The 27,804-nt window shown below is 33.2% G+C and overlaps 1 protein-coding gene across 1 annotated transcript in view; it reads right to left on the bottom strand.

The window, feature by feature from the left end:
• The window catches only part of LOC106868455 (atrial natriuretic peptide receptor 1), an 880,915-nt gene that overhangs the window by 317,312 nt on the left and 535,799 nt on the right, over positions 1-27,804 (bottom strand). Inside the window, exon 2 of the mRNA XM_089349012.1 lies at positions 17,260-17,928. Coding sequence (XP_089205138.1) covers positions 17,260-17,928 — 669 coding nt within the window. The remainder of the gene's footprint in view (positions 1-17,259; positions 17,929-27,804) is intronic.

Below are 27,804 nucleotides of genomic sequence, written 5' to 3'. Positions count from 1 at the left end.
ATTTCTCAAGATTGGTATTTAGGCAATGTGTTACAAAACCCAGGGCCCCAATAATTACAGGTATAAACTTGAATTTGTAATCTGGATAGAGTAACTGCAGATTTCTCATTAGTTCAGCTCAGGTGTTCTCTTTTTCACTGATATTCAGCTTTATGTTAACATCCGCTGGGCAGCTGATTTCCACAACTGTGCACAGTTTCTCTTCTCTATCCTAAATCATTATATCAGGCCTGTTGTGCTTACATTTTATTGAAGTCTTCACTGGTACATTCCACGAGTATTCCTTTTTATTATGTGTGGCTATGGCTTCTACCATATTGTGGGTTCTTATTTCTATGTCCTTGGGATTATCCTTCTGACAGATTTCATTATAAAGCAATTTTAGGGGAGGGTGTAAGTATTAACTATATTTAAAGCAGCAAGCTGGCAGAATCATTATCATGCCAGGCAAAATGCTTAGTGTATTTCTTCTGGCTTTACATCTTGAGTTCAAATTCTGCTTGGGTTGACTTTGCCATTCATCATTTTAGGGCTAATAAAATAAATACCAGATGAACAATGCGGTCAATATAATTGATTTTTCCCCTCCCCTAAAATTGCTGGCCTTCTGCCACAAGTTTGAATCTGATGTTAGCAGTACTTTGATCAAGAATATTTATTCAATAGAGACTTTAAATATCTTCAATTATTATTTTTGCATATCAACTATTTTTTTTCTCCCTCTAGTTTCAGCTCAGAGCTGTAGCCATGCTGATGCACTGCCGTTAAATGGAAATAAGTTCTTTAAATTTTGTGATATCATATAACAATGTCTCTGATCAGCAATCAAATATTTTTCTGACATTTACACTCAATTAGATTCATATATCATCCTCTTTCAAATCTTGTAGACTTGTGACTGAATGAGCAAAGCATATCACTGTGAATTGTAATAGTACCATTAACTTATCATCTATGCTGTGCTGTTATATTACCCAGAGCGTACAATATCAGATTCATTTAATTAATTTTGTGAAATCCATTGTTTCCACGTGCTATCAGATCAAACATTTTTTTATTTAAATAACATTCATTATCGTCAATTTTTACAATCAGTTTATCCAACAGAGAAGTAATAAATATCCTTACATTAACATAGACATCTGCTTATATTAATTGTATGTATACCATACAAGGGCATGCTGTTGTAGTCTTTGTCTGAGAGGAAGCCCCTTCACAGATGTGTTAAAATAGAATATTTATCGAAGCAAAACAAACATTGTAACAACAGTGACTTGTAGGAACATTGAACACTTTTCTCTCTTCTTAGAGCTTGTAACATTTGTCATTTGTTTGAACATAACTCATACCTTGGTATATAAGAAAAAGTGAATAAAGCATTCACTGTTATTGCTGAATGCTTGCTGGACAGTAGAATACTAAATGAACACTATTGGAACAGTATTAAATTATTATTACCATCTATGTATCATGCTAAATGTATAATCATATTGTTGTGGTTGTTTCTTATATATCAATGCAGAAGTTTAAGTATGTGACTAATGGATACTCATTATTGACAAGTCCCATAAGGGTGAAATGCATCTAACTTTCCCATGAGTCAGCATTCTATTTACTTTGATATATTGTGTTCTTAACATGTCTGTGAAAAGATTTTCTCTCAGACAAAACCCACAGCAGCAGCCATTGCTATATGTCTGGTATGATACACAGATTTCTTTTTTTTTTAAATTTAATGCTGTTTCAATTGTTAATCCCCAAACTTTATACAGACCAGCAAACATTCTACAATATCAGTAAATGTATTATTTACTGTTTCTTATGTAATGAAGCACAAATTTTATTCAAGCATGTGGCAAATGGGTATAAGTTTTTGGCAAGTTCCAAGACAAGCAAAGTATGTCTAATACCTAGATAAGTCACTACCGGGACAATGTTCTCTTTTCTTCATTATATATCATGTTTTTAACCTCTGTCTATAAAAAGATTTTCTCTCAGACAAAAACCACCACAGTATATCTTTCTACAGTGTATGTATATTTAGTATGAGGCATTCATTAATTTAATGTTGTCTCAATTGTTGTCACTGAATTTTCTACAGCCCATCAAGCATTTCACAATATCAGGAATGAATGTATTACACATGGTTTGATATATATTCATGTATGAATTTCGTTTAAGCATAGACAAATGGGTACTCCAAGTAGGGTGAATGTCATCGAATGTTCCTATGACTCGCTGCTGTGATGATATTTGCTTCACTGAAATTTTAACGCAAAATATTTATGAAGAGAATTTCTCTTTGTAAGACACCATAACAGCATGCCTTTGTATGGTGTATATACATTTAGTATGATACATACAAGCCTAATTTAATTTAATATTGTTTCAAATGCACTCACTGAGTTTAAATTGATATTTTCTTTTTAAAATATATATTATTTAAAAATTCACCAATACCAATTTATGTGTTTTAGTTTTGTACATGTTCATCTCCTCTGTAAAAAAAAAAAAAAAAAACCCCAGAAGATGCTTCAGTTAGTGGAAAATTCAAATACTCATGAACTTTCACATCAGCAAGCTTTTAATCAGATTTCTTACTAAATCATTTTCACTCACTTTTTACTTTTTCCCCCATACCTAATTGAGACAGTTCTAATAACAGATCATATCGCAACAAGGTACCAAACAGCAGTAAATTATTTTTCATGGCAAATAATTCGACATTCTACTCCAGCTAGGTGATACTAAATTATGTAAAGCACTTCTGAACATTAGTGAGGAGAAAGGATTTTCCTGAATGTTCTTAATACAGCAGTATAATCACTTAAAACTATGTTTGGTGTTCTGTGGAAGTTTATAGATGTATTTAGTGAAGTAAATGTATGTCTCAAAACTTTTTTTTTTTAAACTCTGTACAAAGACAGTATTGTATTCTAATTACCATAAAGTAATTTTAAAGAAAATATGTCAGGCAGGAGAATTCAAGAACAAAAAATTTGTTTGGATATGAAGATATTAACTTTATATGTTATTATAAATGACAGATTGAGAAAAGTTATAACAAACCAGTTTTGTTTCTAAAGAAGAGGGAAGGCTTTGCTGTTGTTATTTTTGTTTTGCCCCAGATCACCCTTCACCAAACAAACTTATGACCAAAGTCGTGATCACATTGTCTTTCTCTAGGATTATAATATCAAATATATATTTTTCCTTTATTTTAAGATGGCAGGGTGTGATTTGAGGGAGATTTGGCTGCTATGTCTGACAGGTCATGAGATTATCAAGAAGCTTTATTGGCACATGGATGGAAAGCTGTCTTTTTTAAGTGCTATTTATTTCTCTTCTTGAATGAAATAAGTAAACAAGATATTAATTATTTATAAAATATGGACTAGTATCAATCCAACAATATATAGTAATTAGGAAAAAAAGTATTTTGGGAGTTTCACCATCATTATACAAAGTGCAGTATGTAAATCAGAGAATGCATCATTAGATTTAAAGAGGTATCTATTTATTAAAAACCAAAACAAAATAGAAAACCTAATTAATACTTATGATGTTAATGGATTAATGGATGAGAAACAAACACATAAAGCCACAAATGAAAATTAACTCATCAGTTAAAAGGTTTAGCTTAATGCATATTAACAAAATAATAGAATTAAGAAGGGTTAATTCTCCACCTACAGTGAGTGCTCAGATATCTGAAAAGATATAAATACATGTAACTGTGTGGTAAGAAGTTTGCTTCACAACCACATGGTTCTGAGTTCAGTTCCACTATGTGGCAACTTGAGCAAGTGTCTTCTACTTTAGCCCAGGGTTGACCAAAGTCTTATGAGTGGATTTGGTAGATGGAAGCTAAAAGAAACCTGTCGTATATATATCCGCTTACGTTTTGGTATCACGCTATATTTCACGTTGAGAACAATTTAGGTCTTATTAGACACAAGATGTGATCTATTTCTAGCACATTGAATGTCCACGTTAGTGGTCAACGTCATATATAAAAATGTACTTTAATCCCCTGAGATTGCAGATACTGTTTCTGAATCTTTTTGATTCTTTAAATGTGCTAGCTTCCTGGTAATTAATCGATATTAATTAATATATGATTTTTTACCCTATTTTTTAATTATATATATATATATATATATATATATGCATTTATATATGAGTGTCTTTATATCTGTATTAGTTCCTCACCATTCACCATTGCTTGATAACAAGTGTTGGTGTGTTTACATTCTCATAACTTAGCAGCCTGGCAAAAGAGACTGATTTTAAAAAAGTGTTTTTTTTTTGTTTTTTTTATAAATACTGGGGTTGATTTGTTTGACTAAAAATTCTTCAAGACTGTGCTCCAGCTTGATCGCAGTCTAATGACTGAAACTAGTTAAAGATAGAAGAGAAACAATATTCTAGATTGCATTTCAGAAAGTTGCCCGCTGGATTAACATATTCACTCACCAACATTATAATACTGATCTATTGTCTTGATGTCTCTGCCCTCCTTTTAAAACATTGGTGCTTTCTAACTAGAACTTAATACGTAAACCTCTATTTTCACCTAACTCAATATCATTTATTGTTTATTTTTTCTTGGTTACAGTCAATAGACTTCGGTCATGCTGGAGCATTACCTTGAAGAATTTTTAGTCAAATGCATCGACACCTATACTTGTGTTTTGATAAGCCAGGTGCTTATTCTATCAGTTTATTTTTTCCAAACTGCTAAGTTACAGCGACATCAGCTCACCAGCACCAATTGTGAAGTGGTGGTGGGATGGGGGTAGTGGCAAACACAGACACAAAGACATGCACATGCACACACACATACACATTTACATATACATACATATATATATATATATATATATATATATATATATATATATGCATAAAAATATCTATGTATGCCAGTGCCACCTGATTGGCTACATGCTGGTGGCACGTAAATAGCACCATTCAAGTATGGTTGGTGCCAGTGCTGGCTGACTGGCTTCTGTACTGGTGCCATGTAAAAAGTACCCACTACACTCTCAGAGTGGTTGGCATTAGGAAGGGCATCCAGCTGCAGAAAACTTGTCAGATCAGATTGGAGCCTGGTGCAGCCTCCTGGCTTGCCAGTCCTCTGTTAAACCGTCCACTCCATGCCTGCATAGAAAGCAGACATTAAACAATTATGATGATGATGATGATGATATATATACAATGGGCTTCTTTCAGTTTCTGTCTACCAAATTCTCTCACAAGGGTTTGGTCAGCCCAAGGCTATACTAGAAGACACTTGTCAAAGGTGCCATGCAGTGGGGCTGAACCCAGAGCCATGTGGTAGGAAGCAAGCTTCTTACCACACAGCCATGCCTGTGCCTGTATATTCATCACTTTTTTGTCTCTCACTTCAATACACTTCTTTATTTGTGCTAAAATTGTCCTCGCTAAAGCTAATATTTTTATTACTATTAGACAGCTATATGAACTCTATCATTGCACCAGTTTTTCACTGAACCAATTTTTTTTACTGCACCAGTTAATCTTTTGCTGAAATCCAAACACTAGCTTGTCTAATTTCATACATTTCTCATCCTCATTCTTATGTATCCCATTTGTGATCATTGTTCCATTCTAAATCCTACAGTGCATCTGAGTAAACTCTACAACTTTGTAACATTATCAAATTCCCAAACCAAGCACTCACACACACACACACACACACACACACACACACACACACACACACACACACACACACACACACACACACACACACACACACACACATGCACACACACACACACACACACAGAATGAAAATGAATGATTTCGTCCAGTCTATTCATCATCATAACAATCAATGTATGACAAAAAGAAATCAATAAATCAATACATAAGTTGCACAATAAAAGGCACAAACTGATTAGAAATTTCACAGATTTTCCTTCACTGATATCGAGTATTTGTTTTGCCTCAATGTTTTATTTGTGTATTTGTGTTATGATATATTAGAAGAACTTTTATGACTGCCCATAAACTTTTGTATTTACACCTAACAGATTACAAATATTCAGAAATATTACCAGAACGCAATAACAAAATAAATTTATTATATACCATGGAAAGAGTTTTGAGTTGGTAGAAACAGTAAAGCCAAGACTTACAATATAATATTGTAGAAGAACAGCCAGTCATCATTCATGAATGAAAATTGCTTGGTAACATTTCCTATGATCTCCCTAATTGCTTCAAGTGTCTATTGTAGTCATGAATGGACACAGATCCTCTCTCAGACCTATTCTTCTCTTGATTTAGTTGTATATCCAGGATGTGGCAGCTAGTGGGAGAGGGGACTACAGCAGCACCTGGAAGAAATTCATTGGTACTGAAAAGATTGGAGCATGTGAAATGAAGTACCCTGATCAAGAACACAGTACCCCGCCAAATTAAGAAATTGATACCCTAACCACTTGGCCATGTGCTTTCACTAACAAAATATTGTAAGGTATTAAACATTACCATACACTATTCAGTTTCTTCTCATTCTGTTCTGAATTTATATTCCATTGGAATTGACATTGCTTTACATATCTCCAGATTTTATGAAATTAGCATTCATAAATTACTAAACATAAGCTTGATTCTAGTGAAGTACTAATAGTGAATTTTGCCCTCTCAGAATAAACATTGATCTTCCGTCAAATCCAACAGTTTTTATGTTATTCTATTGTCAGGTTTATCTCATAATATTGGAAATTGTCATATTTTAGGATAAATCATAGCTGGTCTGAGATCACACTGAATTCTATACTAATCTGATTTAACATTTACCATGGATCTCTAATATTCATCTCAATATTTTTGATGTTTACATGAAAGAAATATATTTATATATTTGCGTCATCTGTCATATTATTAATATCCATCTTAGATAGTCCTTTCTTTAATCTATTAGATGTGAACCTTACCATCTTCTGGGATGAAAAATTCATCTATCTTCTTTGGTGACTACTTGGCTGTGGTATTACACCTATCAACATTCACACTTTCTTTGAATATAAAATCGTTCTTTCAACTGATTCATGCATTGAGATTTAATGATGAATCAGTTCAACTCGACAACAGATATTAGCGAAGATAGTTTTCTGAAACTCTACTATCTGGATCTCAAATATAATGTATATCAGTTTTAGCATTGTGCTCTATGTTACTTTTATTTCCCATTTAACAAATTCTACTCAGAAAATATGTGCACCTTTGTCTTCTATCAAAACCTTGAATCAGAGGTTCTCAAACATTTTGGGCCACTGCCCCACTCATAGCCACATAATACCCTCAGTGCCCCCACCCCTATTTATGTAAAAATAAATATTTTATATTTTATTAATTTATATATACTGTGAATCATTTGTTATCTAATATAATATTGTATAATTTGTATACAATACTATAATAATATAATAAATTCATAGCATCCCCCAATTCACTGCCTTCCTCCCAATGCCTCCTTTTTCTCTACTGCCCCCGCCCACCCCCTTAGGAACCAGCACCCAGCTGGACCATCTCAACACCCACCAGAGTGGTAGCACCCACTTTGAGAACCTATGCCTTGAATTGACCAATGTCTAGAGAGAAAACTTTCACAAATAGAACCTACATAATCATTTAAAAAACACCTATTACACTCTCAGAGTGGTTGGCATTAGGAAGGGCATCCAGCTGTAGAAACCATGCCAAATTAAACTGGAACTTAGTGCAGCTCTTCGGCTTACCAGTCCTACTCGGACCATCTAATCCATGCCTGCATGGAAAGTAGATGTTAAATAGTGATGATGATGATGATGATTATGTTGGTGATGCTATATGTACAGATACATACATATAAATACCCACACACGCATGCGTACACACACATACACACATATATTCTACATGCAGAACATAGTTGAATGATGCGCTTAACGTAGTAAGCTTCATAACTCTTTTTAAGTGATCAAAATTGTATCTGTAATAATAATTCTTGTCAAGAAAGACAGAAAGACAACTTCGAATACTCATTCTTAACTGATCTGAGAATGACATACATACCAACAAACATACATAGATACTTTGGCAAGAAATCTTGAAATGAAACTGAATTATATCATACAAGCACACGCATATCTACATATACATCACAGTATTGCAATATTGACCAGACTGTTGGATGTTGTAACACACTGCTGGTCACAATGCACTTCCTTGCATTGTTTTGGCTTTCAGATGATATCACCTTACTGGCTAGGTGAGCAGGCCAACTTTTCCCCAGAACAAAACATCAGTCGATTGCAAGATTGGGTGGGCTGTTAGAAATAGCTGTCAGATGTCCCTCAAATCCCACCCTACCATCTTAAACACAAATGAAATATATTCACTAATGTAATCCTAGAAAAAGATAAGGCAATCATGGCTGAAATGCCTTTGGTCATAAATCTGATTGGTCAGGGTTGATCTGGATCAAAACAAAACAAAAAAATAACCTTCACTCTTCTTTAGAAATGAGTGCAATTTGTTTTGACTTTTCTTAATCTATCATTTGTAATAATATCTCCGTAGCTAAAGGCTAAATCTCCTTGAGTTCTACACACATACACACACACACACACCATCATTATCATCATCATCAGCATCATACATATATGAGTGTGTATGCATGAGAGAGAGATGAAGAGAGAAATATGTGTATGTGCATATGCATGTGTATATCTGGCTTATATATATATATAGTTATTAAATAAGTAAGCACTGATGCGAAAACCAAAATTCCATAGCTTTGAAATAAAAGCACACAGTGTAGTAATTGTTCTGCCAATTTCACATATGTTGCATTGCCACCTTTGCAATTATAAATGCAGTGAACTGCTTATTGGTATGTTAGAAACCTGTAATCAATGACAAAGTTATTTTCCCAGCATGATATAAAATAAATAAATATATAAATAAATATTGGCATGGCAAGCGTCCAGAAAGAAATAAAAACTTTTAGTTACATGGATGGAAGGAGCTGCAACACATTAATAGTTAACGAATTTTCTCTCATTAGTAACATCAAGTTTATGCTATTTAGTGTCATACAATATTGAGAAATTCCATGTTAATGATCATTGTTAATTCAACATCGTTTCGAACATTTTCTGCCTGCCTCTGCCAACTTTCCTAAGATAGGGAGATAGGAAAATATTGTTGCAATGTGACACAACATGTTTCTCAACACTGAGCTCTAGCATTTGTCTGATTCAAGTGTTAGCATAAGCAGCAGATATTTAAATGAGCTTCATGAGTTCAACTGTAAAATTGGTGCTTGGTTTTGCCCAAATCTCGACACCTTGCAGTGGCTATTCTAGTTTCTTGCATTTTGAGTTCAAAGTCAACTTGTCAAAGCCAACTTTGCCTTTCATCCTTCCAGGATTAATAGAGTTTCATTAGGACAGTGGTTGGGTGGAACAGTTAGAGTATCAAACAGGAATATTTATTCTGGCTTTGTTTTCAGAGTTTAAATTCTACTGTAGCATACTTGAGTGACAGACACTGCATTACTCTGTTTAATGCTACTACCTCACTCTTTAATGTCTTTAGTGGAATCCAATCTGTTGCAAGTATTGAAACAATATCTCCAATTTGAGGACACCTCCCGCTCTAACACCTATCAGCCTCAAAGACCCTATAAAAGGTCTTGGGCACTGCCTTTCCTCCTGTTTAAACAATAAGAGCAAGAAGAACAAATAGATAAACTGTAAGATGAAACTCTAATAACAGACAAAGTTAAAGAAAGTATTATCTCTTTGATTTCAATGTGAACAAAGTATCAATACTTCCCTCTTTCTCTTTTATTCTCTCTCTCTCTCTGTTTTCTCTTTTGCTCTCACACTCTTGAGCAAAATACAAGTGTTCAGTCTTTGCAGTAATTGAATTTTTCCATGGGTGATTCTACATATTCTGTGGAATAATTCTTGCCAATGCAGACTATTTCTGGTTTACTCAACTTCCATGTTTTATGCTGTAACTCCTGTAAGTTATTTGCATATCCAATTAATCTCTAAGGTATCCTGAAATGCCTGAAAAGCCTTTCAGCTCATCAACTCCTGTCAAACCATCCAACCCTTGCCTGCATGGAAAACGGAATTAAATGATGATGATGATGATGATGATGATGATGATGATGATGATTCGATGAAATCAAAGCCTGATAATATTGCATATTTAGCTATTGATAACTAAAACATAGTATAACTCTAAATGGTTACTTTTCCTGGTGTACTTGTAAAATATTTATCAAATAATTACTTGTATTAGTATATTCAATTCATGTTATCTAAATATACATACAAAGCTAGGAGTGGGTGGGAGTCTGTAATTGTGTATAGCATGGAACAGGAAGATTAAATTATGAGGAGGAGGACAACGATGACGACGATGATGACGATGACAACAATAAAGATGATCATGATCATGATGACAGAAATTAAGCTGAAAGCTTACGTGAGAGTCAAAAGGTCATTTTTGTTGAAGGTTACCTTGGTCAGGTGAAAGAAGTACTTGAGTCAAAACTGGTGGCCAAAAGGTTTTTGGCTTTGTGGTGGAGAACCCACTTCTCATTAGGAAGTTGATGTTAGACAACTTGAATATTGACTGGAAGTTGTATGGATTTGAACCCCAAATGCAAAATTACCTGCTCACTGTTATAAATGAACCACACCATTTTCATGGGAACAACCAAAATATCAACCCATCAGCCTGAATCCATGTTGTGAACATCATCTTGAATCTTCTTGAGACTCATGTCCTTTTTCACTAGCTAAAATCATTGCAGAGTGTCTCTTTGATTTCAATGTGAACAAAGTATCAATACTTCCCTCTTTCTCTTTTATTCTCTCTCTCTCTCTCTCTCTCTGTTTTCTCTTTTGCTCTCACACTCTTGGGCAAAATACAAGTGTTCAGTCTTTGCAGCAATTGAATTTTTCCATGGGGAGCTGAAGGATTCACATATTTCTCACCTCTTGCCAGCCAGAGATTTTGAGATCACCACAGAGATCATACATCTCCCTTCTCACCATAAGCCAGATCAGGGTAGAACTCTGTTGGCATTTCAATCTGGACATATACTAGCAAATCAAGAAAAACACTTCAGCATGTTTTGGCAGATTCATATTCTTTTGTCTCTCATTTTCCAAATAATTAATGGCTGAGCAAATACAGTTTAGTCAATTCCTACATCTTAGTCTTGTTACCAGTGAGAATTTGATAATTTATGTATGTATGCACTGTTAACCTGCTTTGAATAAATTTGTTGTTAAATGCCTCTCTCGGTCACCCCTTGTGGAATTTCTTGTTCATTTGTATAATACTATTGTTGACTCATTTATGAGTCTTACCCAGCGAATGTAATGATAAAAATCTGTGACAACATATTTCATTCTCAATAATGATGAACAGTTCACAAGTCAAAGAACGTAGATAGCTGGTTTATCAAAGAAAACAATCTCATTAAGTGGATGGCAGCAGTCTATCATTAATAACATTTTTGGAAGTTGTGATTTATTAGAAGTTAAGCTAAGTAAAATTGCTCTTTCACACATGCAGGCTTGTCCTTCAAGTGTTGGTGCCACATAAAAAGCACCAGTGCCAGTGATGCATAAATGCACCTGTGTCAGTGGCAGGTAAGAAGCACACAGCACACTCTCTTAAGTGGTTAGTGTTAGGAAGAGCATCCAGTCATAGAAATCATGCCACAACAGACTATTGGTGTCTGGACAGCTCCCAGCTGGCCAGCTCCATGTCAAACTGTCGAACTCATGCAAGCATGGAAAACGGACATTAAACGATGATGATGATGATGATGTTGATGGAACGTGAATTACACAATATATTGCTTTCATGCTAAGGTACATAGACACATATAAGGGAACCTCTCCATGTCTGGTCAAATTCCTAAAAAAAGTAGGTTAATCTTCTTTAAATCCTATCATACAGTTTACAAACAAACAAATAAATAAATAACAAACTAAAGTAATAATTTAAACTAGTAGCTGAGCCCGGTTTCACCCGGTCAGAGAACGACGTGAAGAGAGAAACGAAGACATAAAAAAGAGGAAGAAGTGGATACGAAGTGGTGTTTGGGCGACGGATCTCGGTAGGAAAAAAAGAATGTCATGGTGAGTTAGTAAGGAGAGCAAAGCAAAACTGGACTTAGGTAGGCTGGCAGGACGATGAAAAAAATTGCGGAGTTGAAATTAGAGCAGTCAAAGTTGCCGTTGTTGGAGTGCCTCTTGTTAGACAACATTCTTCGTCCTTCCCTCAGGTGCACAAATAGAAAGACCATGGGGACAGCCAACGTACAGTTGTGCATGTGAGAATACTTGCTCTGTCAGATTCAAACCAACCGCTTGCACTGATTGTCCCTGCACCTTGTTGATTGTCATGGGAAAGCAGAGTTTGATGGGAAATTGCATCTGTTTAAACTTGTAGGTCATATCGGAGTGGATAAGGGACATGGGAGCTATAAGTATGTCTTAGCCAGCAGCCGGTTCATTCAAGATTGTTGCCTACAGAACTCGGGAGCACAATTTTTTTATAGTCATCTGCGTACTATTGCACATTATTGGAGCATCTAAATTCCTTAGCACCATGATTGGCACGCCAACTTTCAGATGCAGTTCGTGAGCTGGTAGTTCTGCGGGTCCCCCCTTTTGTCAGATTTGTCATGGGCCGGCCAGTCTATCTCAGATACATGGGAAGCTTGATTAAATTTTTCATCAACACAGAGGAGCCGAAATAAATTTTTTCAATGTCCAAAGGAAGCCAAATCGCGAAAGAGGTTGAGAAATGCTGATCTATAACGATGGTTTTTATTTAGGCACATCGTAAAAGTAATTATAATGAATTGCTTAATATAAAGAAAAGTATGTTTTTTCAAGCAAATACAGTTAGAAAAAATATTTACCATTTCAAGTCATCACTAAAAACAAAGTTCATCAATTTTTGAATGAAATAATAATTTTATTCTTTTATTCTAAGTTGTAAATTTGGCCTGAGAAATAAAGCAAATAATCATCAAATGCATTGTTAAAAATCTGCAACTCGATAGCAAATATCTCCAAATTGATTAGAAATCCATAAATTTAATAATAACAATGTTTTTGAGATTCCGGTTCGAATGACGAGTGTTTTTGTTTCACTTTTGAATCGTAATAGTGGAGGAGATATGATGTTGTTGTGGGATGGAAGTATGCAAGAAATTAAAATTTTTTTTTACTAAAACACAACCGGGACCCTAAGTAAGGAACATGTAAAATTTGAATGAAATTGGTTGTGTAGTTCTGGAGTTTTAGGGATTCACACAGACACACACACACACACACACGCACACACACACACAGACACACACACACACACACACACACACACACAACCATACATTCTCAATTTTATATATATATATATATATATATATATATAGATAGATAGATAACTTAGAGAATGTACATAACGAACATACAAAATGATGGAGTATTTATGACCAGAAAAGATTTGATCAAAAGCCTACTCATTCAAGCCTTCCTAGGGTTAAAATGCAACAACTTTAAAAACTTTCATCTTTATACATTTTTATATTAGTAGCATAACGATATTAAGTATGTCAAAGAAAAAAAATCATTCTCTCAAGAAATAAAGAATAACTAACCGTTGTTCTTTTGGTTTATTACACTTTAATATATATATATATATATATATATATATATATATATATATGAAAATATTAGTGAAATAGAATCTAATAATTATGGATAGGTGGGAAGGTTTTTTTTTTTACCAAAAGTAAGAAGAAAAGAAAATATTGAGTAATGTCATACCTAATTTAAATAAATAAACATTAAAATGATATCAAGAATATATAAAAAATGGATGAAATTGATATAAAGAAATGAGGAAAATATTTGAAGAATAGAAATGTCTAAGACTTGACAGTTTGTTAAAGTAAATGCATAAAAGATATGACACAAAAAGATGTGATTGTTTGGTTTGTGTGTGTGTATGTAGTGTACACACATACAACTCAGGATTATAAACTTTATCCATGCTCATAAGGATATACACTTGACATATGTAGATGTGCACATTTATGAATACAGATATTAAAAATATGCTTGTGACAAGACGTAAAACTTATACTTATATGCATATTTCATATGTATATATATATGTTTACATATATATGTGTGCATGTGTGTGTGTACATATATGTATATATGTATATGTGTATGTATATATATATATATATATATATATATATATATATATATACACACATATATAGATAGATAGATAGATAGATTGATAGATACATACATACACGTGTATGTATATATATATATATATATACTTATATATATTCATATACAATATACGTATAAAAATCTTTATATATGTACATGCATCTTTCTTTCTATGTGTGTGTGTGTGAACTGATATTACTCACTGAAAGGAAGCAAATTTCTAACACATTCTCCTTTTTCATATTACTTCTAACAAATCTCAGGCAACTTCCCTTCAGTGATAGCCTACATTGTAAGCTACATGTTTCTCCATGTGAAATGCTGAGTTTTCTCTACACAACAAAAAGATATAAAACATGTAAACAGCTCTGTTGTCTCTATTAGATCACTGGGCCTACTAAAAAAGAGCAACCAAATTCTCTCATGTCTTACACTTCCATTTTAAAAACAAAGAAAATATATTTTGACCATTGTAATCATTGAGACACAAGAAAGAGAAAGAATGTTCATAGCTGAAATACTCTTGAACATAGGTGTGTTTAACCATGGTCTGGTTTGGAATAACCAGTCATTATCATCACAATCATCCCTCAACAGTTTTGTGTGTAAACCATGCACATGTTTTCTCGGTTACATTCATAATTTGATGAACTGCTTAATCAGCAGACTTTCTCTCAGCCACACTCAAAATCCTTGTGTCAAATACCCCGAAGTTTACTTTGTCTATTTACACTGTACTAATCAGCAAACATTCTTTGCCAACTCTCCACAACATTGCATCAAATAACCAGAAATTTGCTTTGTGTATTTATACTGTACTAAAATAGATTTTGCTCTTCAATCTTTCTGTACTTGCTCAATGTGTGTCAATCTGAATATAAACTGGTATGCTCTGCCTGCCTAACTCTCAACTCCCAAAACTTGTAATTTATCATTGTTTTCCTCCATAAACACAACTGGAACTTTCTCATTGTCAATGTTTTTGTTCAATCATTTTCCTTTGAGAATTTAAATTCAATACAAACAATATTAGCCTCAACATTAGTTATCATTCTGGCCTTGTGCCAAAGTCTGAAACTAATATTAGTTACCATTATCCTGAGTCCAAAGACCCAAAGTGACTTCCAGTTAAAAGTTTTCCATTCTCTTTTTACCATTTAATAAAGGAGGAGAAGGTAGTGCACCTAACAAGTTCTCTTCTTTTATTTGAAGCTTCCAACACTTGTAGGAAGAAGGAAGTTATCCTTAAACCTGACACCTAACCAAAATGCTTGCAACAGAGTGAGATTTACTAAACATACTCAAGAACCAGTTGGTAGTGTTCAGTTAGATGATGAATTTAGGTCAATCATTGAGGGACTCTGATCACAAAGATCCAAAATGCTTATTGCAAGACATTTTACAGTTCTGTCAGTCTTACAGTTCTGCCAGTCTTACAGTTCTGCCAGTCTTACAGTTCTGCCAGTCTTACAGTTCTGCCAGTCTTACAGTTCTGCCAGTTCACCAACTGGCCTGGTTCTTTATTTTATTGGTGTTGAAAAGATGAAAGGCAAAATTCTCCTCTATTGAATTTAAATTCAGAGTGCAAAGAACCAGAACAAAACTATTTTGTTTTATGCTTATGACCCTGCCATCTTACTATGTACATTGTGTAACCTTTTACTATAGATATTGTACTGAGCTTGAGTGAAGAATAAAAGCCAAAAGAAAATTAGTGCCTGTACTTATGTCCCATAACTTAACAGTGAAACAAACAGCAACTACTAAAGTAAGTATCAGTCTTAGAAATAAGAATTTGTTTAACATGATCAACTAAAACTCTTTTAGGCATATTCACACTCCATTGACTGAATCAAATAGAGTAGTTATATATGTATAAATGTCTTTACATGAGTCTATATCATCATCCATTCTATATCAAGAGAAAGAGAAGTTGCATTAAAAAATGAACCTTCAATATTTATTTCAAACTTTCTTTATCAGACCAAGAAGCAATTTTTTTACATTTACTTGTATAGACCTATAATCCTTTAGAATAGTCAATACACTACTGTTGCTGCATTAAAACTTATTCAATACTCTATTTGATATTCTCAATTAAAACTCTTGGGACATCTCCACTCCTTGTTTCCAAAGATTTTTCATTAATTTTAATTGCATTGGTATTAACTGGAATTGTTTTCAAAACTACTTTTCTCCAATTTTCCATAATCTGTTTCAATTCAGCAGATGCCCCTAGATTACGAATCCCCTTGGCATATACTTTGCTTATGACATACAAAAATATAATTCAATAAAACAATAGAACACATTTTTACAAAAGTTAAATAACTTGGAAAATAATTGACTTCTAATGCTGGGATTTTCTGTCTCCTGCTAAATCTTTTACTTTACATATTTTATAACCTGCCTAGCATTTTAAAATTTAAAGCTTTATATTTATTTTACCCATCGACACATATAAACATATATGTATATAAATGTATATGTGGAGTAAAGATAGCTGTAAAATTAAGCTGCACTGCTGATTCCATAATTATAGGTTCAAATCCTTTTATTGTTGCAAGCAAAATTCCCACTTCTGCTTGCATCAATGTATCTAACTGAAAAATGACATAGTCTACTCCTACTTCTGCATTGAATAATGTGATTAGCATTAAAATGCAGTTAGTGCTAAGAAGGCAATCTCACTACAAAATATTTGCATAGTGTTCAAAATTGAAAAATAAAATGTAAGATGTGTTGCTTTACAATGAGAATGAAAATTTCATGGGTAAACGTTACACATTCCTATTCTTCATGACACATAAGTAAACTTTAATTTATTATATTTTCCTTTATTGAATTGGCCCTTGCCAATGCAAGTTGTGATTTGTTCAGCTTAAATGCCAATTGATTATCAATATTTAAAGAAATCTAAGAAAAATAAGCAAAGATTCCATACCTGATTCTATACAGTTCTCCTTTGTTTTGAAACAAGGATCTGGGTAAATTTTTAATCCATTTGGCCAGAATATTGCTTGAATAACATTCAGTACCAGTTTATAGTTTGATCCATATGGGCTCAGTTGTAGAACAAGTTCAAACTCTTGTGATGATGGATTAAAATCGTATAATTTGTATTCAAAGTGTACTAGATTTTCTTTACCAAATAATATCCACCCAGCAGGAGATCGAAATGCTATCTGTTGTAGAGATTTTTTCAATGTCTCTGTGTTAGGACAAGAAGAACTGTTATTATTTGTGTAAAGCAACATCTGAAGCACATCCCTGATAATGGAAGTGTAATGTAAATTGTGTGTGTCTTGTTTATTTTCTACAAAATACCTACTGACATTCAAGTCAACAACAGAGCTTGCATAGTTGGATGGAAGTTCTGAAAGGAACGAAACTTGTAAAACAAAAGTATATTCAAGTATGTTGTGAATGGTTGCCATATGTTGTGGTTGACTTTTTGAAGTCTGGCGTGTTATTCTTTCCATATATTCTTGAACTGTCCGGTAAGGAGATGGATTGAACATGATTACTGCATGATGCTTCTCAATAATTCCAATATTTTGGTTCCGAAAAAGCAAATGATGAATGTCTTCTTCTCCCATACAGAGTAATATTCCTAAAAGTAAAGAGAGAAATCAAATAACAATTATTAAGTATCTTCAAAAACATTTTAATCAATAATTTAAAGTTTAAAATGTTACAATCTTTAAATGAATCAAAAACTTATGTTAAGGAAATTATTAGCATGAAAATATTTAACTGAGGTAATTAGTATTACCCAATACTATTCAGTAGCTGTTTGGTGCATTTTTAATTATATTCAAGTATAAAAGTTCATATAAGCCAATCTTGATATTCAATATAATATCCATTTATTTTTTGTAATGTGTCAACAAAATAAAATTTGTGATATAAATTTTCTGTGGAATGATGAATATAAAAAGATCTGAGAATTTCATAAAAACAATAAAATTATAAATGCAATCAAGTCAGGTATTTTTAATACCTTTTCAGGTTGTGTACACATCACTTACATATAAGGGATAGAGTACCTGTTGTACATTTAAACAACTGAGCTTGTATCTGAAAAATGTTCAATAGAATGATAAGTAAATTCATGCTTTCCAAAACTTTAACAGCATTAGGTCTCTGATATGTTGTATTCATTTATTGTCTTTAAATCTGCTTCAATACAATTCTTGTAATTTTGTACTATGCATCTACAATCTAGTTAAAACTTAGTCTATGCTTGTGTTCCCTTTGCTATCATTATCATATTTCATACCTCCCTAAACTACTACTAAACATTTTTTTCAATTTATTCTCTCCACAAAACTACTGCCACCTGAAGTCTCCGCTCTACTCATGTGTCCCTTTTAGTTATTAACTTGAAGATGTTAAAGTTATATATCAGCTACACAGGCACCACCAGTCTGGAAACAGCTACACTGACCTTTAGTATTGATGTGATAACAGAGCCATAGTAAAGTTAATAAAGTTAAATTCTACATAGACATTGAAACAATAATGACAAAGAGAAAAAAGAAGAGCACATATCTGTTCTGAGATTCTGTTAGACTGGAATAATAGGATTATTGCATGAGGTTAACCGGGTTAATATTTGGTATGAATTCTTGCTGATGAAGAATAAATAGGAAGGTGTTGGCATTATCAATTTTGGGGAGAAAGTGTTCGGTCAATACTGTCAACTCCACTACTTGACTGTTAATTCTATTTCTTATCTGCCAGTAAAGGATGTAAGGTAAAAAGTAAAGCGCCAATTGAATATTGGGTTAAATGGTATTCACTAAGCCTCCTCAAAATTTCTAGCATTTTGCCTAAATTAAATACACTAACAGCTAAATCTGTAATAATAGTTTTATGTAGCAGCAATCATAAGTTTGTCTTCAGAAAACTTAAGAGTTATTTTAATAAGTTAATGGAAATATTTCAGTTGACTAAATTTATTTCTAGTCGGTGTATTTTAAATTGTTAAAAATAAAGAAAATAGAAAGTGGTGGACATATATTGGTAACAACTTGATGCAAATTACAGTTCTATATTTAAGAGATGAGGAACTATGGACATTATTTACATTATTTACACAGGCATATGGTATAGTGGTTAAGAGAACGGGCTAGTAACCCTAAGATTCTATGTGTATATATACACATGTTTACATGTGTACATATATGTATTTGCATGAATATATGTATTGTATACATATGATTGTGTATGTTACTTCAAATTTCAATCCTACAGGCAATCTTCAGGTGACACCAATTGGTAGTAAGAGCTTTAATATAGTCAGGTGATGTAAAAGTAATAAGATGACTCATCAAAGACTTCTGCTTGGCTCCAGCCAATTTATCAGTTGATTAAATTCTGGTAGTATTTCTGATGAATGCATTCAGTTGTAATTACCAATGCAATACTTGTTATCATGACAACCCTTACCAACACAACCTTTCTGTTTAAAATATCTGTTGTTTTAGTTAACATGTGGAATTTTATTTTATTCACTGCAATGATTGCAGAAGATCTTCATGTATATTTGTTGCCATGGTGTATATTTGTTGCCATGATGTAAATCATGAGATTTTAAAATTAGTATGTTGTATGACTAATATAGAGAGCATCATCACCACATATAACAGGGACTTCAAGTCACATAATAATCCAAAGAATCTAGAAATTCATTATATAGATAGTTAGCTGAATATTTCTGTCTACCTAGATAGCACGGGAAACAGCTATAAAATTTATGTAAAGCTGTATTATTGATCTACTATGCTAGTCAAAGGTGTTAACACCTTATTATATAGACTGGATTGTGTGAGAATGGCTTCAATTGATGCCATTACTTTAAATCATAAGCCAAAATTTAGTTGTGCAGAAGAAAGAAATAGCACAGCATAAAGACACACATGGCATTCAAAGGATCCCAGCATCAATAACTGTAATATCATTTAGTCTCTACTGCGTTTGGGTAACATGTACTTTCTTTGTGGCTTTTGTAAAGATGAGAAATACTTCATTTGCACCAAGACAACTGAACACAAAATCAGAATTAATTTCTAAATGTTGTCATGAAAATAATCCTTTATTCAAACTGCAACTAAACTCTTGAAGCAGATTAAACAAGTAACAAATGGGAAGTCAGCAACACATGAAAAACTGCAGATAATATTTATCAAACTAATATGAAGAAAGCTCAAGCACAGTAGCATTTTTATAAGAAAGGAGCTAAAATCCTATATACTAAAATCTTCAAGGTACTACTAACTACATTTGTGTTGTTGGCACTCCATCGCTTATGATGTCGAGGGTTCTAGTTGATCCGATCAATGGAACAGCCTGCTCGTGGAATTAATGTGCAAGTGGCAGAGCACTCCACAGACACGTGGGATATTCAGCATGACACAGTGTGACAAGGCTGACCCTTTGAATTACAGGTACAACAGAAACAGGAAGTAAGAGTGAGAGAAAGTTGTGGTGAAAGAGTACAGCAGGGTTTGCCACCATCCCCTGCCGGAGCCTCGTAGAGCTTTGGGTGTTTTCGTTCAATAAACGCTCACAACGCCCGGTCTGGGAATCGAAACCGCAATCCTATGACCGCGAGTCCGCTGCCCTAACCACTGGGCCATTGCGCCTCCACACTAACTACATTTATACATACACATACACTCAATCACAAATGTATATATTGTTTTGTTGTTGCTGATGATGATGATGATTGTATACATAGAGAACAATTCATTAGATAAATATGATATATTGAAGACGGGACTGTGTTCAAGTTGAATAATTTTTTATGAGCTATTTTTCACATTTGACTTTTAGTCACATACAAGGGAGTCCTGAAAAGTTCCTGATTATAAAAGGTATTGGAAAATGCATGATTCTTTTACTGGACTTAGAAAACTGAAGGACCACTGAAATAAGCGTGTGAAATAAAATCATAATTAACTGATCCTCCTGTTATCCCTTTTACCCATAGCCAATAACTTTTCAGCACCCCCTTATATATGTGTGTGGATGTGTGGGCGTGTATACATATACATATATGTATATATATATATATATATATACACACACACACACACACACGCAGACAAACATATATATCTAAATACGAGTGAGTAGACAAACAAAAGAAGGGCACTCAACACATTTATTGGAAATTGCAGGTATAGATCAAAACAGTTTGATTCAAACTCCTTGGTAGTCTGAATCAAACTGTTTTGATCTCTCTCTATCTCTCTCTCTCTCTCTCTCTCTCTCTCTCTCTCTCTCTCTCTCTCTCTCTGTATATATATATATATATATATATATATATATATATATATATATATATATATATATATATGTATGTATATATGTATATTTGTATAGATAATGTGTGTGTGCATGTGTGTGAATCATTTCTTGCTTGGATATTGGCAAGAATGAATTTACCATTTATAAGATATCACATAATATTATCCCATGACTACTTTTATGAATTTCATCAACAATAACATGGAAGATAATTGCCAATTAGATGTTTCAAGTGGTTCATGAATTAAGTATATGCCACTATTTTTCTTTTGATGTATTGATTCTAAAATAAGCATATGAACAGATCTACTAATAAGTACATTCTGTATTATTAATTCCAAATATAAATATGGATTTACATGATATCTATGAAAAGTATGCATGGTCTTGTCTACACTAAATCTGGATGATACCCAAGTAGAGAGAAATCACATCAGTTGTCAAACCTATGCGATTTCTATACGAATTCAATCTTTAAAATTATTCTTGATCAACACAAAATAGATATTTTTATATCTTCTAATACTTTTATATTAATTTTTTCATCTTTTTATTTTTGAATAGATAAAAGTAGTCAACTTATACATAAAATGCTCAGTGATGTAAGAAATTGATTTACAGTTCATTTGTTATATGAGTTCATTTATTATATAAGATGAGAGGATCATTCAACAAGAGCCATCTCTTGACTAAGAAAGTTGGCAGACTTTAGCATTTATCTAACCCCAAGGCCAATTTCATGTCACTGAATGATCTATTTATGGAATATTTATGGGTTTTAACAAAACTCCATTTTATCTAATATCTCTGCAAGGAGATATTCTTCATTCTTTAAATACCAAGATATATCCTGTAAAAATGACAAAATATTCGCCGCAAGAAATATATAAGCAAAGACTAGAGCAACGTAATAATAACTAAAACCCATATTAGATTTCTACTCATAGGTATAAGCATAAAAGTGTGATTAAGGAATTTGGTTCACAACTATATGGTTTCAAGTTCAGTTCTAATGTGTGCCAGTCTGGGCCAGTGACTTATACTATAGTTCTGGCCCAATCAAAGCCTTGTCAGGGAATTTGGTAGACAGAAACATGGCAGCTGCCTGTCCAGTAGTGGAACTGTGAGCCTTTTAGTTATAATGTATTAAGGAATATTCAACATTAACCTATTGAGTTCTGTAATTTATTGGTAATTTGATGTATGTATGTATGTATGTATGTATGCATGTATGTATATATATATATATATATATATATATATATATATATATATATATATATAATCAAAATAAGCAGCAGAATAGCAAGTCATGATGTTGTACAACTGTTTCAAGCGGCTCCATTTAATTGAACAATGCAGTCATTACATGAATTTAAATTCAGTGCCATCATCAGCTGCACAAATAAATAAAAAGAATTTTAGACAGTTGGATACATTAATATAATTTTTCTCAAATACTTTAACAGAGCAATAAGATGGATGAAATTCAAGTTGTTGCTATCATAGCTAAGAATAGACTACACTTCCAAGAATCACATGAAACCCATTGGGGTCATAGCTTGTAAAGGATTGTGATTCATTTCTAATTCGTTTATCTTTTTATCAACTACTAGTTTATGTGATTCTTGGAAGTGTAGCCTATTCTCAGCTACAATAGCGACAACATGAATTTCTTCTATCTTCTTGCTCTGTTAAAGTATTTGAGAAAAATTATATTAATGTATCCAACTGTCTAAAATTCTTTTTATTTATTTGTGCAGCTGATGATGGCACTGTATTTAAATTGATGTAATGATTGCATTATTCAATTAAATGGAGCCACTTAAAACGGTCGTACTGTATCACTACTCAATATCTTGTTGCTTATTTTGATTTTGTTCACCTTACTTTGACCTATGCGGATAATACCAGACTAGATTATTTTTTCTTACAATTCCTGTCTGTCTCTTCTCTTGTTACTACAACAGCATTTTCTCTTCTGACCTAACAATCTGAATGTATTCCTGTCATACTTCCCTCTTTTTGTCACTTACACTTATTCCAGATTCAAGATTTTACTTTCCTTTCCAAGACTGCATACCCCTAAAATTCTCTTTCTACTAATGATTTTTCTGAAAATTTGACTTATAAGAGTTCAAGGCGAATATCAACTATATTAATCTAACTAATGTGGGAAGACATGGATAATGCTCTTGTTCATATAAGTTATAAAGAAATATAACAAAAATAAAAATTTCTTCATTTCATTAATTGACTAGAAACAAATAAGCAGTCAAAAACAAGACTGTAGAATTCATGTTATGTGACTCAATGACAAACATAGTTGATTCATCATTAACATGGTTCCAATATAAGCATTAATGTAGTAGATAAACATCATTAATATTGATTTCAAATTTTGTCACTGGGTCAGTGGTTTAGGGAAAAGAGCCAAGTCAATTGAATTGACCCCAGTACTCAACTGATACTTTATTTTGCCAAATCCTAAAGAAGGAAAAGCAAAGTTGACAGAATTAGATTCCTCGACAGAATTAGATTCAAATTTTGGCTCAAGGCCAGTAATTTGGGGGCAGTAGGTAAGTCAGTTACATAGACCCTAATGCTCAACTGGTACTTCTTTTATCTACACCAGCATAAAAAGCAAAGTCAACCTTGGCAGAATTTGAACTCAGAAAGTGAAGATGGAGATTGTAGAAATTGAACATTAACTGCATTGATCTTACTGGTCTCACTTGTTGTTGTTGGCACTCCATCGCTTACGACGTCGAGGGTTCCAGTTGATCCGATCAACGGAACAGCCTGCTCGTGAAATTAGCGTGCAAGTGGCTGAGCACTCCACAGACACGTGTACCCTTAACGTAGTTCTCGGGGATATTCAGCATGACACAGTGTGACAAGGCTGACCCTTTGAATTACAGGCACAACAGAAACAGGAAGTAAGAGTGAGAGAAAGTTGTGGTGAAAGAGTACAACAGGGTTCACCATCACCCCTTGCCAGAGCCTCATGGAGCTTTAGGTGTTTTCGCTCAATAAACACTAACAACGCCCGGTCTGGGAATCGAAACCGCAATCCTATGACTACGAGTCCGCTGCCCTAACCACTGGGCCATTGCGCCTCCACCACTGGTCTCACTACAACTACAATAACTATGAATATACTTGTTTTTGAAAAATATCCTCTTCCTCTAAATAAACAAAGGTGAAACAACTACTTCAATATAGTTCTCAAATAATAAAAGTTTTCACTAACAAATAATACTTCATAATCACTAAATAGTTTGTTGATTTTATCATGCATAGGAATATTGTATTACATGTCAGATAGAAACTCTGGCAAACAGCTTTCACAACTAACTACATAATTGAAGAAAACAAACTCTGAGAATTAAACTAACATACCATGAACAAGATCAGTATTGCGTGAACTAAAGTAGATAGAGGGAACATATTAGTGGTTAATATCTATGAAAATTATTCAGTAAGCCTTGAAACCAAGTATAATACCATGCAATATCAATGGTGTTTTACACTGGCCATCAGAGTAATTTATAAGTTTATATGACTCAAGAGTGTTCAGTACAGTTTAATTATCGAAAGATAATTCCCAGTACTTGGGTAATGTTAAACCAAGGTTACAGCTGCATAAAATTTATGACTTTAAACTGGTGCAATTTGTGTCTTTTTATTATAGTTTTAAATCTGCCTTTTCCTGATATTATAGATTATATATTTTTTACTATATTTTAACACTATGCTAGTATTTTGTATTTTAGCATTTTAGTTGCGAGACATAATCTGGTAATATATTTAAAAAAATCAGAATGAAATAAATGTCATCATTAAAAAAAGAAAATAAAAGAAAATGTGTTTAAAATTTATTGAAAAATATTGTCAATACAGTGGTGGACAAAATACCTGGTGATATGTGATTCTGTTCTTTGTATTCTCAGCTGAAATCTCACCTTTCATTCTCCTGATGTTGATATAATCAACTGTTTTTCTCAACACAAATCTTATGTGTTTGTGCCCATGCTAGAACCAGTCATTATTATTGCTAAGATGGTGAACTGGCAGAATTGGTGGTGCATAGGACAAAATGCTCAGTGGTATTTCGTCCATCTTTATATTCTGAGTTTAAATTCTGCCAACACTGGCTTTGCCTTTTATATTTTCAGGGCTCACAAATTAAGTGCCAGTTGAGTATTGGGGTCAGTGACTAGCCCCCTCTCACAAAATTTCAGGTTTTGTGCTTATGTTGTTGTTGTTATTATTATTATTATTATTATTATTATTATTATTATTATTTGTCTCCTTCAATTTTGTTTCCATTTCTTCCTAACACCTAGGGCAAAGAAGCTCACTGTATACATTGGTAGGCAATTAAAATAAACACCCCAGATTGCTCATTTACAAAGTCACGTGACAGAGAAAAGGGAAAAAAAGAAAGAAGAAAAAAAATTTTTTAATGAAAAAAAGAAAACAAAGAAAAGAAAGGGGATTATTATCATCATCATCATCATCATCATCATCATAATCATTATTATTATTATCGCTATTGTTATAAGTTTTTCTTCACTCAGTATTGTTTCCATTTCTTACTGTGTGTCTTCCTGACACCTAGGGCAAAGAAACTCAGTGTATACATTTATAGACCAATAAAATAAGCACACCAGATTGTTCATTTACAAAATCAAGATATATGAAAGAAAAGGGAAAAAAAAAGAAAAACAGCAGAAATGTAAAGATGTACTAGTTAAAACAATCTTTTGTACTTCTTGCATGGATGGTAAGCCTAGACTCATTCTCGAATAATTTTCAGTTCCTTTTTTGACTATTCCTAACACTTACAACACTCCTACAATCACCTCAAGATGTCTCATTTTTTTCAATTTCAATGAGAAAAGTTTTATATTTTCCAAGTTTGTCAAATTCTTATGCAGAGATATTATGATCACAAAGAATACTCATGTCAATCAATAAACAGACTTTATTGTTTTGGTCTTTCACAACAATATTAGCTTTGATGGAACTGTCAGTATGTACTGGAAAGTCCCAAAGAATCATTGCATTTTTTCCCTCAGTTACCACCTCAGGGCAGTGCTTATATCACTTGTCAACAGTTTTGACTTTATAATGCTGATATATCATTCAGTTTAGATATTGTCCAACTCTGTAATATCTTGATTCATACTCCACCAGTAGTAAAATCTTACATCCAGAGATTAGGTAAAGATGATCCACATCTGCCTTTGGGTGGTGCATCTTATTACAAGTCAGCTGCTTATGTATTTTTCTGTTAATTTTCTTTATTTCATTGATATTCCAGTTCAACAATACATTGAAGCTGTAAATAACAACTGGAGCTGCTAAGGAATTTATGTCTAACATCTTGCTGTGTGCATTCAGGACTGCTTGAACTCTCCTATAACACTCCTACCTAATCTTCTCTTTCATGCTTGCATGCTGAATATCAGGGCCTTTTTTTATTCCTAAATATTTATAAGTTTCTTCTTGCTCAAATTCTTTTATAATTATATCAACATCTAACATGACTGAATTTGAGGTCTTCAGTATCCTTTTCTTGAAAGTAGCTTTGGCTCATTTATCAAGACCAAACCCAATGTCATTACTGAATACTTTCACAGTACATAATAGGCCTTCAAGCTCATCCTTTCTTTTGCCATAGAGTTTTAAATCATCCATATAAAATAAATTACTTTTTTTTTTTGTTAGCTTTATACCCATACTCAGTTCTGTTAAGTTCACTTGTAAGGGGTATTAGAGCTCTGCAAAAACTTGGAGGTGAAAGGGAGTCACTTTGGAAAATGCCACAGTTGATTTTGATATTATGTGGAGACAGTACTCCATCTGAGTGATATAATTGAAGATGCATATTCCACAATGATAGATGCTTCAGGAAGTTTGAAATTACAAGAGAAATTTTGAAGATGTCCAGTGATTCTGAGATCCATGAATGTGGTATGCTATGAAAAGCCTTTTTGTAATCGATCCATGTGGAACTGAGATTTTTGCACTTGTTGTGACAGTTCTCAAGGATCATGCAATAAATTAGGAGTAGATCTTTGTGTTCATATGAACCTCAATGGCACCATTTTTGTTCAGTGGGGAAAATACCACTCTGTTCCATAGATGCATATGTTTTCTCCAT

Source organism: Octopus bimaculoides, chromosome 3 (genome assembly GCF_046866305.1).
Source record: "Octopus bimaculoides isolate indiv1 chromosome 3, ASM4686630v1, whole genome shotgun sequence".
Lineage (NCBI taxonomy): Eukaryota > Metazoa > Mollusca > Cephalopoda > Octopoda > Octopodidae > Octopus > Octopus bimaculoides.
The sequence above is the reverse complement of the archived record's forward strand: the minus strand, read 5'-3'. Positions and strand labels throughout refer to the sequence as shown.